The sequence below is a fragment of the Vigna unguiculata genome, chromosome 3, assembly GCF_004118075.2.
Source record: "Vigna unguiculata cultivar IT97K-499-35 chromosome 3, ASM411807v1, whole genome shotgun sequence".
NCBI lineage: Eukaryota > Viridiplantae > Streptophyta > Magnoliopsida > Fabales > Fabaceae > Vigna > Vigna unguiculata.
The window spans coordinates 378914-394587 of NC_040281.1; the positions used below are offsets into that span (position 1 = coordinate 378914).

The following is a 15674-nucleotide window of genomic DNA, read 5'->3' on the forward strand; positions in this document are numbered from 1 at the left end:
AAAAAGTTTAAATAAAATTTATCTAATTAAATAGATATGCATTTCAAATTTAATCTAATTAAATTTTTAAAAATAAATTTGTATTCACTGAACTACTATATGTGCATGGGTTATTATATATTCATTTTTGGGCAACACTCCTCTCTTTCTCTAAACCTTATTCTTGCACCTTCAATCATAGGCCGAAGCCGTTTCTATATTTTCGATTATAGGCCGAAGTTGTGTTGTAATCTTCGATCATAGACCGAAGTTGAAAACTATATATCAATAATAGGCCCATACTTGTAGGATTAGGGTTTTTATTTAGCAAGACCCTAATATATGTAAACTTTTTTTATATATCCTTATAAAAAATACATTTCTACGTGACAAAATAATTGCATCATAAGATGTAAATATAGAGATCTATTAAAGGAATACTTGTTTCACCTAGAGCATGTTTAGTTCCAAGAATTAAAAAACAATTGAAAAATGAATAGTCTCTTCTTATACTCATATAAAAAAAAAAGAATGCTTGATAAGTTGAAGTTGTTTTATATGTACATTTTGTTTCTTTTAAAGTGATATAATTATTTATAATAAATCATAAAAAATAATAAAATAATTATTACAATAATTATTTTTGTATTATTGTACAAAACTAACATCTGCATATCCATGTGTTTCTATTAATTTATAATAATAATAATAATAATAATAATAATAATAAATAAATAAATAAATAATTTACAAAATCAGAATCTAATTAATTTTTAAATTATGATTAAAGATAATAAATTTAGTGAAAACTAAATCAAATTTTTTTTTCATGTTTCATGTGTACATGGTTGCACATATGTATGATTACTGAAAAAAAAAATTGGAAAAAAAATAATTGTTATTTAAAATTTTCACTTAAAATATTAAAATCTAGAAACAGTTGAAATGAAAATCCTATTAAAACTAAATAATATGTCTTTTTTACGTACCGGTCTTTACTTTGATGAATTATGTCAATTTAGTCTTCAGTCTTGAAAAAGGTTTAAATGTGTCTTAACTAAAGACATTAACACTATGTCATGTGTCAATATGTAAAATTTTTAATTTTATTGTTATAACTTTTAATAATTTTTATTTTTGCAAAAGTTTTTGCTACCACATATCAAGTCTTTGATGTGATATTTGAAACTGTTTATGCCATGTGGCAAGATCGTGTCATGTTTCAATGTAAGTGTCATTATTTTGATTTCAATTTAGCGTTTGTATACATTTTGTTGATTCAATTTAGTCTCTATATATTGACACGTGACATGTTGTTAACATCGTTAGTAATCTTTTTTCTTTTGAATACGATGTAGTTGAGATTAAAAAATTTGTACGCAATTGAAACGTTTCTAAAGACAATGACCAAATTGACATACTTATACCAAAGTGTGACCAATTTCAGTGATTAAGCCTATATATGTATATATCGCTACAATAAAATGTTTCGTTAACAACAAATTTTATGACTAAAAGTTGTTAGTCGCTATAATGACTAATTTAGATACTAATTTATAAAATAAAAAAACTATTGATCACTAAAATATTCACTATTAAGAATAAAAAATTATAATTGATCGCTAAATTAGTCAATAATTAATTACAAAATAATTTATAAAGAAATTTTTTTAGTGGGAAAAACCTTGGTAGCTAATGTTTATTGACCAATTTCCTTTCGTAGGTAAAACTTTGGTAGCTAAATATTATAAACCAATTATAATTTTTTGTTATAGTAGTGACTATTTTAGTAACTATAAATTTTTTATTTAGTAAATTTGTATCTAAATTGATCATTATAACTTTTAGTTACTAAAATTGGTTGTTAATGATATATTTTCTTATAGTAGACATGTGCTACAAGAAAACTTCAAATAGTAACCAATTTTAGTAACCAATAACTATTAGTAACTATATTTTGTAAATTAGAAAATCAATTTATAAAACTAAAATTATTGATTACTAAAATAGTCATAGAAATAAAAAAATATAATGTCGCTAAATTATTCTTTATTAAAATTAACTATCATGATTTTGGTTATCAAAGGAGATTGATTACTAAAATTAGCTATCTAGGTATTAACTACCTAAACGAATTTGTTTATAAATTAGTCTTTAATCAATTAGTGACTAATTATAAATTTTTTATTTATAAGTAATTAATAATTTTTAATTTTGTAAATTGATATCTAAATTTGTCATTATAATGACTAACTATTTTTTGTTTTTAAAATATGTTTTTAATTGAGATTTTGTTATATATATATATATATATATATATATATATATATATATATATATATATATAAAAGTATGTAAACTAGTACGCGAGAAGGGAAGAAAAATAAAATAAAAGAAAGACATATTATTTAGCTTTAATTAGGATTTTCATTTCAACAGTTTCTAAATTTTAATATTTTAATCTTATAATCTTGTTTACAATTTCTGAAGAGTAAATTTTATCAATCTAATAATTCCATTAGTTATGACATCTTGTTTTTTGTAATTTGTTGATTTGGTAAGTAAAATGAACAATTGAATGTATTATGTGAAAGATAATAATGACCACTCAAAATAACAATAATGATCCTCTTGAAAATAAATATTTGAAGGTCAAATAGTAATGCTTTATCTTTTCTTCTGATATTTAAATCAACTAAACATCATTTTAAAGGTAAATAATAATCTGTCTTTTATTTGAAAAAGTAATAAGTATAATATATCTATAGTTAATGCTTAAATGCATGAAGTCACCTTCTACAAGGTGACATAAACCATTTATTCATCTCTTTATGAGTGTTAACTCCATTGAAGAATCTTCCAGGTCATCCATGACACTGCTCTTTATCGAAACCTTTAAAGACTCTCGACCCCACTTCACTAAATAGACAAACAAAAGAAAAAAAAAAAATACAGTATTTATGTTCCTATGCTGCACCCTCCACCATAACGCAACTTGCACCCTCATTCTTGGTCACTGATTCACCCATGGACTGCACAAATCACACATTTCAACCATGACAGTTACATAGTAATTTCAAAATGTTCAATGATTATGGCAGCTGTCGCAAAACACAGAAGATGACTGTTTTTTTTATCACTGTCGACTCCTCAAACGTGTCATCCATTGCATGCCTCTGGTTTTGAGATGGTCCATGCATGAATTCACGGCTTTATTATTAACTCAGAAAGTTACAAAACAGAGGTGCCTGATTTTTACCTTAGCTTTTCATTTCAATGTAAAAAAATTCCTATATAAACCCTACAAGTTCAGAGCAATATCACCAACTCTCTCTAGCTTCTACCATAAGCTCTTTCTTTGTTCCATTATTTGTTTCTGAGTTTTCTTGTTTTTCATTTCCATGGCTGCCTCTGTTGACCCTCTTGTCATGGGTCGGGTCATAGGTGAAGTGGTGGATATGTTCGTTCCGGTAGTGAACATGTCTGTGTATTACGCCACAAAACATGTTACAAACGGATGCGACATTAAGCCATCCCTTGCAGTGAACCCACCCAAGCTCACTCTCACCGGAAAGAAAGAAAGCCTTTACACTCTGGTAAGAACCCTAAGATCGAACCAACCCCAATTTTTTTTTTTTCTCTGAAACGCATTTTTTGTTGATAGATCTCACATGCAAGGGGTTTTTCATTTTGCATGTAGATTATGACAGATCCTGATGCACCAAGCCCCAGTGAACCGAGCATGAGGGAATGGGTCCACTGGTGTGTGAATTTCTTTTCATTGTTTTCTTTGTTCTGAGATTTTATAAACTTTTTCTGAATGTGTAATTAAGCTGATTAACTTTATGTTGTAATTTTCAGGATTGTGGTGGACATACCTGGCGGGACAAATCCCTTTCGTGGTATACAAGAAATTTTCTGAGATCTACATTTTCGTTTTTTTGCATGCACCAGCTGGTTCAGTTCTATTTGTTCTACAGAAAATAAATTTACTTTTGATCTGAAAAGTTTAATTATCTTGCATGCAAGAGCAATGGGTTCAGTTTTATTTTTTTCTTTTTTCTGAAAAAAAAAATATATTGATGTCGATCTTCTCCTTTCTCATTACTTTATCACAAAACATTTTGATTTGTGCATATAAAACATTTTGATTTATGTTGCATGCTAGTGGGAGTAGATTTTTTTTTTCTTTTAAGAAAAAGAGTAGATTTCTTTTCTTTTAAGAAAAATAAACTTCGTGTTACTCGTGCTTGAATAACGCAAATAGGTGTCACTCGATTTCTGAACATGTTTGTTTTCTGGGCAGATCGATCTCATACCATTTTTGTTTATTGGTCATAAAAATCTTAGACTCGGTCCTGTCAAAAATTACCATGCCTGTACTTAGTTAGGCTCTTGCATGTCTCAGATTTTAACCTTTTTTTTTTCTGAAAAAAAAAATCACAGAATTTTAGTTCATCAAATAGTTTTTCTACACCTGTACCACAATTTTTCTACATCAAACGGTTTTTTGACATGTCTGCTGTGGGCATGAATCACTCTAAATAAGATCTAAATTCTGAAATACGAGTTAATCTTAAGAATTAAATTGAAACTTTTCAATTGATGAAATGCTTTTTTTTTCTGATCATTCATTTATCCTTTTATCAAGACAGATTTAATTAACAGGTGTTGAATAGGGAATCTTGTGTTACGAGATCTTCACACGTGTCCTTGCATGCCACCAAAATGCACTGTTTTTGTTTCAGAAATTCATCTCAATGTGCCAAACAAAAAGCAATTCATCTTCTCCAAAGAAAAAAACAAATTCTGAAATCTCTTGATTAGTCACCTTATTCTCCTCCCTTAGAACATGCAATTAACATTGTTTTGTAGCAGACAACTATATATGATTGTGTTACATGCAAAAGAAAGTAACAATAATTGAGGTAATCGTGTTGCGTGCAGGAAAAGAAATCTTAGCCTATACCGGTCCAAAGCCACCGGTGGGGATTCATCGTTACATCTTTGTGCTGTTTGAACAGAAAGGACCGATGGGTCCGGTGGAGGAACCAGAAAGCCGAGGGAACTTCAGCACTCGGAACTTTGCTAAGGACTTGGATTTGGGTCTCCCTGTGGCCACAACCTATTTCAATGCTCAGAAGGAACCTGCTTCTAGGAGGCGTACTTAGATATGAACCCTATCTGAATAAGAACCCTATCTGAAATTTCTGAGTATGTGTTGTTACAGGGTTGGCTAGGGTTTTCGTTGGTGGTGCTAGGGTTTTTGCCGGTGGTGCATTTCGTTTTACTATCTTTGCAAACTGTTTTTTTCTATCTATGTCTCTGGTTTCGTGAAATATTGTTGGTGTGTATCTCTTTTGCTTTATATGATAAAATAAAATTGTTTTTTTCTATCTATGTCTCTGGTTTCGTGAAATATTGTTGGTGTGTATCTCTTTTGCTTTATATGATAAAATAAAATTGTTAGTGTTCTAATTATATTTATGTTTGTATTGTTGTGCAATTTATCATACTACAACTCTAATCTTATTATTAAACTCTATGACAAAATAAAAACAAGTAAATAAAAAAAATATAAACATATCAATAATATAAGTATATGAAGGATATTATATATTGCGATGTACTCCTATTTATTTCATATGTATATATAAATTTCATGTGTATATATATATATATATATATATATATATATATATATATATATGAAGAAGAACAAATTGAAATTTTCTAGTACCTCTAATTTATCAACTTATTATATTATTTTAGAGATAAAATTAAAGGGATTAAGTACTATAATTTTTTTGGGAGATATTAATCAATTTATAATTTTTTTTTTATATCGTTATATTTTTATTCATATAAAATTTTATAATAATTTATATTTGGTTGTGAAAATAATTATTTTATTTTCATATTAACCCCACTTGAATTGAATGATCTCACAAAAATATTTATAAATAAAATATAACATTTTATAAGTCATTAGAAAATGTATAACAAGACATATTTTATCATAGGGTATTTAGCACATAATTAAATGCATAATGGTGATGATAATTAATGTTGAAAAAGGTAGAACAATGCTTTGGAACTGCTCAAGTTTAATGACTCACGAAGTTGTATTCCCTTTGACCAATTAATATCCTCTTTTCACTCGTTTCCACACTCCCGTCATTATGCACATTTAGATATAAACACTAAGATAATTAATGGGCTTGGTTCAGTTTAAAGGATTAAGTTTTATAATGAATTTATTTATAAAAGGTTTAATTAAGTTTTAAGTCTTTATGGATTGAATTTAGAAACCTTTTAATTAAATCTCTTAAAATTCTTATGTTCTATTGAGTCTTCCAAAATTTTAATTTTAAGACTTTTTAATCGAATTCTACATTTAGATATTTATGTTAAGGTTTAAATATTATCTGGGTTAAATATGTTTTTGTCTCAGTTGCAGTGAATTTTGGAATTAGTCATTCTTCATAACTTTATACCAATTTAGTTATTTATCATTAGAAATGCGTGAATTTAGTCTTTTTTACCAAATTTTGTTAAGTTTATTTGACATTTTAAACACATTTTATGATAATATTTGAGTTAACATTGAAGCGAAAATATGTCAAATAGGTGTAAATAATTCAAATACTGTCATGAAATAAACGTCAGATAAACTTAACAAAATTTGGTTAAAATGACTAAATTCACACATTTTTAAAGATGAAAGACTAAATTGGTCAAAATTTGTGAAGAGCGACTAATTCCAAATTTCACTAAAACTTGAGGGACCAAAAACATATTTAACCCATATTGCATCCAAACCCAACTCCTCGATTTTAGTTTTAGAGAAATTTACCCTAAGTCCTAACGATAGTTCAAAACTTCTTAAAATAACTTTTCCGACCCATGCATTTTAGACTTTTGCGTCACACATGAAAATAATATTGTCTGCAAACTCTAGTAGTCTCCCATTCATATTGTTAGATCCCACTTTCATTCCACAATATAGGTTTTTTTTATTGGTTTGTTTAAATAACCCTGCTAAACCCTCGGCTACTAGAAGGAATAAGAAAGGTGCCATAGGACTCTCCTACCTGAGCCCCCTTGTAGGAATAAACTCCTTAATAAGGCTTCATTAACCAATATTGACACAAATAATGATTCCAAACACTCTCTAACCCACTTGATCCACCTATCACAAAATCCTAGTCTAGTCATTAAGTAATATAAGAAATCCTAGCTTAAGTTACAAGAAATCCTAGCTTAAGTTACAGAGTGATAAGTTTTTTCGTAATCAACCTAAATTATTGTCAACCTTTTTTTTTTTAGCCTATATTCTTCCGCAATCTCGTTAGCTACAAAAATAGTATGCATGAGTGATCTTCCTTTAATCAACGTTGATTGAGAGCATACTATGATCTTTAAAAATTATTTTATAATATAATAATACCTTCATACATTTCATCCAAATTTTACATCATAAAATTCTAAATAATTAAATACTAATAAAGGCCCAATATTTGAAGCAACATTTGAATTTAAAACAAAACTTGAATTTATTTATAATATAAAATTTCCAGGTGATCCATGTATCTATGACACTGCTCCTTATCAAACCCTTTAAAGAGCCTCGACCCCACTTCACTCTACACAAACAAAATAAAAAATAAAAAAAAGGGCGAATTCATGTTCCCATGCTGCACCATCCACCATAACGCAACGTGCGCCCTCATTCTTCGTCACTGATTCACCCATGGACTGCACAAATCACACATTTCAACCACGACAGAACAATGATTATGCTAGCTGTCGAAAAACACAAAAGATGCTGTTTTTCATCACTGTGGACTCATCAAACGTGTCACCCATTGCATGCCTCTGGTTTTGAGATGGTCCATGCATGAATTCACGGCTTTATTATTAACTCAGAAGGTTACAAAATTGAGGCGCCTGATTTTTACCTTAGCTTTTCATTTGAATGTAAAAAGATTCCTATATAAACCCTACAGCTTCAGAGCAATATCACCAACTCTCTCTAGCTTATAGCATAAGCTCTTTCTTTGTTTCTTGTTTTTGCATTTTTTGTTTTTTTGCTGCATGGCTGCCTCTGTTGACCCACTTGTAGTGGGTCGGGTAATAGGTGAAGTGGTCGATATGTTCGTTCCGTCAGTGAACATGTCTGTGTATTACGGAACCAAACATGTTACAAACGGATGCGACATTAAGCCATCCCTTGCAGTGAACCCACCCAAGCTCACTCTCACCGGAAAGAAAGAAAGCCTTTACACTCTGGTAAGAACCCTAAGATCAAACCAACCCCAATTTTTTTTTCTCTGAAACCCATTTTCTGTTGATAGATCTCACATGCAAGGGGTTTTTCATTTTGCATGTAGATTATGACAGATCCTGATGCACCAAGCCCCAGTGAACCAAGCCTGCGAGAATGGGTCCACTGGTGTGTGAATTTCTTTTCATTATTTTCTTGGTTCTTAGATTTTATAAACTTTTTCTGAACGTGTACTTACAATGGTGAATTTCCTGTTGTAATTTTCAGGATTGTGGTGGACATACCTGGCGGCACAAATCCCTTTCGTGGTATACGAGAAATTTTCTGAGATCTATACATTTTCGTTTTTTTGCATGCACCAGCTGGTTCAGTTCTATTTTTTCTACAAAATATAAATTTATCTTTTGATCTGAAAAGTTTAATTATCTTGCATGCAAGAGTAAAGGGTTCAGTTTTTTTTTTCTTTTTTTTTTCAAGAAAATAAATTTATATTTTGATGTTGATCTTCTTCTTTCTCTTTACTTTATCATAAAACAGTTAGATTATGTTGCATGCACGAGGTGATTTGATTCTTTTGTTTTCCTTTTAAGAAAATAAACTTCGTGTTACTCGTGCTTGAATTAACACAAATAGGTGTAGTTCGATTTCTGAACATTTTTGTTTTCTGGACAGATCGATCTGATACCATTTTTGTTTATTGGTCACAAAAATCCTAGACTCGGTCCTGTCAAAAATTAACATGTCTCTACTTATTTAGGCTCTCGCATGTCTCAGATTTTTTTTCTCTGAAAAAAAACACCACAGAATTTCATTTCATCGAATGGTTTCTCTACACCTGTACCACAATTTGGATTCAGCGTCCTTCTTCCACCACATGTCCTGCATGTGTCTGCTGTGAGCATGAGTCACACTAAATAAACAAGATCTAAATCCTGAAATACGAGTTAATTTTAAGAATTAAATTAAAATTTTTCAATTAATGATTTTTTTTTCTGATCATTGATTTATCCTTTTATCAAGGCATGCAGAGATTTAGTTAACAGGTGTTAAATAGGGAATCTTGTGTTAGGAGGTGTTCACACGTGCCTTTGCATGCCACCAAAATGCACTGTTTTAGTTTCAGAAATTCATCTCAATGTGTCAAAGAAAAAAACAAATTCTGAAATGTGTTGATTAGTCACGTGATTCTCCTCCCTTAGAACATGCAATTAACATTGTTTTGAAACAGACAACTATATATGATTGTGTTACATGCAAAAGAAAGTAATAATAATTGAGTAATCGTGTTGCGTGCAGGGAAAGAAATCTTGGCCTATACCGGTCCAAAGCCACCGGTGGGGATTCATCGTTACATCTTTGTGCTGTTTGAACAGAAAGGACCGATGGGTCCGGTGGAGGAACCAGAAAGCCGAGGGAACTTCAGCACTCGGAACTTTGCTAAGGACTTGGATTTGGGTCTCCCTGTGGCCACAACCTATTTCAATGCTCAGAAGGAACCTGCTTCTAGGAGGCGCACTTAGACATGAACCCTATCTGAATAAGAACCCTATCTGAAATCTCTGAGTATGTGTTGTTACTTAGTTGGTTGGTGCATTTCATTTCTACTATCTTAATGTTGGTGTGTACCTCTTTTTGTTTTATATAATAAACTAAAATTATCCGTTTTCTGATTAGATTTATATCTCAGCAATTTATCCAACTATCATTTTAGTTTAACCGTCACTTTAATAATTGTATTATTAATAAAGAGAAAAAAATTAATAACAATTAATTTTAGTAATAAAAAATTGTTTGTCTAACAATTAATGATTGTTTACTAAAAGTGTCATTATTATAAATAAAATTATAATTAATTATTAAATTAATTATTAATTAATTAGAAATTAATTTATAAATCAATTCTTTTGATATTAAAAATTTTGATAACAAATGTTTAGTGGCCAATTTTAATTTATACCTAAAATCTTAGTAGTTAAATCTTAGAAATTAATTATAATTTTTCATTTACAATAATAATTATTTTAGTATTTAATATTTTTTATTTGTAAATTGATATATAAATTGGTCATAATAATTATTAACAATTTTTGGTTATTAAAATTAGTTATTAATAAGATTTTTTTTTATAAATATATGAAGGTTATTATGTATTGTGACGTACTCGTATTGAATTTCATATGTATATGTAAAGAAGAACAAATTGAAAATTATTGAATTTTATATGTATATATAAAGAAGAACAAATTGAAAATTTCTCGTACCTCTAATTTACTCAACTTATTAGATTATTTTGGAAATACAATTTTAAGGGAGAAGTAGTATAATTTTTTTTGGGAGATATTAATCAATGTATTTTTTTATATTGTTATATTTTTATTCACATAGACTTTTTATACTTATTTATATTTGTTTGTGAATTTCTATGTACCTTTAGTTATAAATACTCAAACACTAAGATAATTAATGGGCTTGGGCCTAGTTTAAATGATTAAGACTTTTGATAAATTTATTTATAATATAACATATTCTTAGTAAAATATCATAGATAGTAATTGAACACAATAACTTTTATATGGTCCTAACTATAATTTTATGTTGATGATCTATTACAAACTGTTGTAAATTTATTTGCTTTTGTAATAATTATTTTAAAAGATAAATTAACAATAGTTTGTAATTAAATTGTCGTATTATTAGTTTGAGTGCAAAAAAATGATAATAAAGGGAACCACACACACGTATTTGTACATAGATATAGATTTATAGGATTATATATTCGAATAAAACATCCATAATGTTAAAAATGGAGTAAAATTTATACACATAGTTATGCATAATATAAAAATATAACACTATTTTAAAAATAAGAATCTTAGGTCTTTTTTCTACTACTAAATAATAATTTTTTTTATTATAGCTTCTAGTGTCAACACCACATAAATAACAAAAATAAGAAACAAGAAATAGAATATAAATAACATAAATGTAAGGAATACGTTCATTAAAAATTCAAATAATTTGTGTCAACATAAGATACAACCTAAGAATAAATATAAAATTTGACGATTCCTTGAATATCTTTTAAGATTAAAACTGGAATAGGTTTCTCAACTTTTAGTGAAAATTATAATTAATTTTTTAAAAATTTTTAAACTAATTTAGTCTTCTATTTTTAAAAATATATAAATTTAGTTTTTCAAACTATTATTTTTTAAGTTGATTTGACATTTTAAACGTATTTCTTAGTTAACATCGAAATGAAAGTAAAAGATATATCAAACAGTGTAAACAAATTAATTTTTAAATGTAAATTAAATTTAATAAAATTTAATTCAAAGGACTAAATACACGTATTTACATTTATAAAAAAAAATGGATAACATTAGCAAGAGAAAAGAATACATATTTTTTGAAGTATAAAATGATAGATATTCATTATTGATTACCACTTGAAGAAACACTTTATATTAAGAACTTAAACTAAAAGTGCCAAACTTTGAAGACATTTGAAATATTAAAAAAAAAGAAAAGTTGAATTTCCATTTATCTCGTGTATTTGATATATGAAGAGTAAACCTTTATTTATAGGCAGAAAAAAACATACATTTTTTTTTTAAAGAAGCAAAACAACCTAATGCAAGTACAAGAAAAATAAATGAGTAACTTCATGTTTTTTTTTTCACTTTATTTTTAGACATTTACATAACCTTCTAGAATATTCTTCACCTCCCTTTTAAAATATCTACATTTTACAAATCATATCATAACAAATCATATCATAAGCCATATTTTCTTTATCAAACACACTCACATACTTGAATATTAATAAACATTCACTATTAAATAAGTGATACAATAAGTGATACGAAATTCCATTAACTTTTTACCACTTTAACACTTTTATCTATATGATTTAAATTATAAATGAAACTTGAAAATCTCATTTTAAAACTTTTATAACTCAATATTTGCACTATATTACCAAGATATAATTATTTTTACAGTAATTACTTTTTACACAATTAAACCATTAATTTAATTACACAAATTTTAAACATTAATCCATCAATACTCTACAATACTTTTTCAAACATAACCATATTAATGTTAAACAATGAAACAAAATTGTGCAATATATCACTCAAATTAGGAGATGTCTCTTGATAATTTTCTTTTTAAATAGTTTAAACATAAATCTCCTAAATTTACTATTTTTTTCTTCAGTGAACAAGAATCTGCAACTTTAAGTGAGTAACTAATAAAACTCACATTTAAGGAATATAAATCTCACTAGTTATATATCACCAATAACAGAGCTTTTAAATTTACTAAATTTTATATATTTAACCTCTTAAATTTATATACACTTATAAAAAAATTCACACTCTCAAAATATATATTTTTTAAATCCACTTCTGATTATCATAATACCTTTTAACAAAGTAATCTGTCATCATTTACTTTGTCCATACATCAAACCTAAAAGTATTTTATATTATGTTCTAAAATGCACCATTTTCTTACCCAAACCAAAATTATTTTGAAATTCTAAACTAAATTTCAATCTACTCTATCATCAAGTCTAAAAGATATACGAACAATAATATATATATATATATATATATATATATATATATATATATATATATATATATATATATATATATATATATATCAACAGAGAGGTCTCATTATATAGAAGTAAAATATTTTCATTTTCTGAGATCTACATCTTTGTTTTTTTGCATGCACTAGCTGGTTCAGTTCTATTTTTTCTAGAAAAAAATAAACTTATCTTTTGATCTATAAAGTTTAATTATCTTGCATGCAAGAGTAATGGGTTCAGTTTTAATTTTTCTTTTTTTTTTTTGTTTTTGCAAAGAAAATAAATTTATTTTTGATGCTGATCTTTTTCGTTAAAACAATTTGATTATGTCACGTGGGAATGGATTCAATTATATTTTTTTTAAGAAAAATAAACTTCGTTTTACTCGTGCTTGAATAACACAAAATAAGTTTTACTCGATTTCTGAACATTTTTGTTTTCTGGTCAGATCGATCTCATAACATTTTTATTTATTGGTTATAAAATTACTAGACTCCATACACAAATAAAAAAAAAACAATAATCAAAATTGTAAATTTTTAGCAAAACAGGACTATAAAGCATCTTAGTTTCAGTTATAAAATTTAATTAACAATATTTATTGATCATCTCACTCTCTCACTCATGTAAAGTGTAACTTAATAGTCTACAAAAAATGTTGACAAATAAACCTATAATTTACTGTAACTGCCAAACAAATAATTAAACTAAAAAACAACAACTAAATCTCAACTACATCCACATTTCTCATAAGGAAAAATATTATATAAATACATTTACATTTTGAGAGTTTTAACCTTACAATAATAATAATTCAAATATGAAATTTCTAAAATTTCTAATTGGCACCGATAAATAAAGCGACATTGACATGTATAGTGACAGTAAAACAAATTGAAAAGCATTATTTACAATCATGCAGCATGTTTTAAGTTTTTTTTTTTTTTTCTTTTCTAACTTGTTTTTAATTTATGCATCAAAACTTGAAGATAATTATGATTAGGTGAAATGTTAATTTGCTAACTCAAAAACACGTCCTTTCTTCAGTTGTCTGTATTTTTTAATGTAAAATTGTACTTTCAATTAAAAGATATATGAATAGAATAACTTGTCCTTTTAAATTGTTTCCTAACATAGAGAAAGGGTATTTTGGTTCCAAAACACATGCACAATACGAAATTCAAGAAGAAACGTGTCAAGTGCTAACATTTTTTTTTTCATTATAAGCAACCAATACTCTTTAGATGAATGATGAGAACAATAGATTTTCATGCTAAACATTGTGAAGCAAACAAGTCTTGCTAGAAACTCAATTTCGCTGTCTTTCCGACCTTGGGAACAAATTCAGAGAAATTGCAACGTTTAATGTAACCAAAACAACTCCATATGTTTTCACCTTGCAGAATAAAAACTACCATTGTTCGTTTCACCGGTCATGACCTTTTCACAAAAACTGATACATATATAAATATATAATATCTAATATTCGTCACCATTTTAGTTGCGACAATAATTATATCGACACAAGGTCGAACAGACAACGAGATAAAGATTAATCTAGCAAGATAGTGTTCACTTGACAAAGAAAAGCACGAAAACCACTCACCAGAGTTTCTTCCATGAATCAATAATGAAAGTGTTTGTCTGTGAGGTGAGAATTGAGATGAAAGTGTTGTGAGAGAAGAGGAAGGTGGTGATTGGGTTTGGCATGGCGATGTGTATAAATAAGAGAGAGTAATACTAACCAGCAAGCTTGACTTTCAGGTATGTGTGAATGCAACAATGGAGAATTCGAAGATATATATAATAGATTTGGCAGAGAGAAAAAGGGGTAGATACAAGAATTTCAAGACGTTGAAGAGTAAATGAAAGCAACCACATCCACCAACTAGATACCCCTCTACCAAATTGTTTCTTAAAAACTTTAAACAATTTGAAAAAGTCACAAGCAACAACATTGGATTAGGAGTTTTATGGTGAAATTGATGTCAAATATATGTCACACCTACCCTACTGCATATTTACTTCAATTTCTTAAAAAAAAAAACTTGATAAATTGTATTTTTTTTCTTTTCTTGTTTTTAATATATCCTTCTTAATTCTAATTTTAAGAAATATTTTAATTTACTGCTAGCTTAAATTGAATTCTTCTTTACCATCTCAACCACTGCTTTTAAGATTTTTATTAGGTGTAATAACTTGTGTCCTGCATATGAGTGTGAAGTTTAATACTTTTTTATGTTATTGTAACTCTATATGCTGTCAAATTGGTATTCACGTGTCTTATTTTATTTTAACTTTATCTAAACATTTGTTTTTAATTTTGGGGAAATACATTTGCATATACATGCATTCGCATATACAAATTGTCATATTATCAATTATTGACTGAAAAAAAAATCACTAGGTTAAAATATAATTTATTGACAAAAAGAAAATTGTATGGATAAATTTTATCGATGAATTACATAATTTTATTTATCGATAAAAATACTCATCGATAACAAATCTACTAATAAAATTCATCAAAAAATTTGTCAAAATTTTTGTTTTTATGGATATTTTTATTAATAAAATGAAAGACAAAGTTTTTGTTTTAGAGCTTCACTATATTGGTAAATTTTGCCGATAAGAGATTTTTTCAAAATTCATGGATAATTATATTTTTTGAAAATTTGTTTATAAATTTATCGATAAGACGAATATTAATTTTCCCACAAAATCCAATAAAATATTTAGTATAAATAAAATGAAGATGTATAATTAGAGAATAATATAAAAGAAGATGGAAGAGAAAAGTAA

The 15674-nt window shown here is 27.5% G+C and overlaps 2 protein-coding genes across 2 annotated transcripts; both read left to right on the forward strand.

The window, feature by feature from the left end:
- The first annotated feature begins 3292 nt into the window (after positions 1 to 3292).
- On the forward strand, positions 3293 to 5379 carry LOC114176648 (protein MOTHER of FT and TFL1-like). The gene is made up of 4 exons (XM_028061757.1): positions 3293 to 3575; positions 3680 to 3741; positions 3841 to 3881; positions 4927 to 5379. The coding sequence occupies exons 1-4, from the start codon at positions 3381 to 3383 to the stop codon at positions 5148 to 5150; spliced, it is 522 nt and encodes a 173-aa protein (XP_027917558.1). The 5' UTR covers positions 3293 to 3380; the 3' UTR covers positions 5151 to 5379.
- A 2615-nt stretch (positions 5380 to 7994) lies between these two features.
- On the forward strand, positions 7995 to 9939 carry LOC114176649 (protein MOTHER of FT and TFL1-like). The gene is made up of 4 exons (XM_028061758.1): positions 7995 to 8271; positions 8373 to 8434; positions 8534 to 8574; positions 9563 to 9939. The coding sequence occupies exons 1-4, from the start codon at positions 8077 to 8079 to the stop codon at positions 9784 to 9786; spliced, it is 522 nt and encodes a 173-aa protein (XP_027917559.1). The 5' UTR covers positions 7995 to 8076; the 3' UTR covers positions 9787 to 9939.
- Positions 9940 to 15674: the final 5735 nt, after the last annotated feature.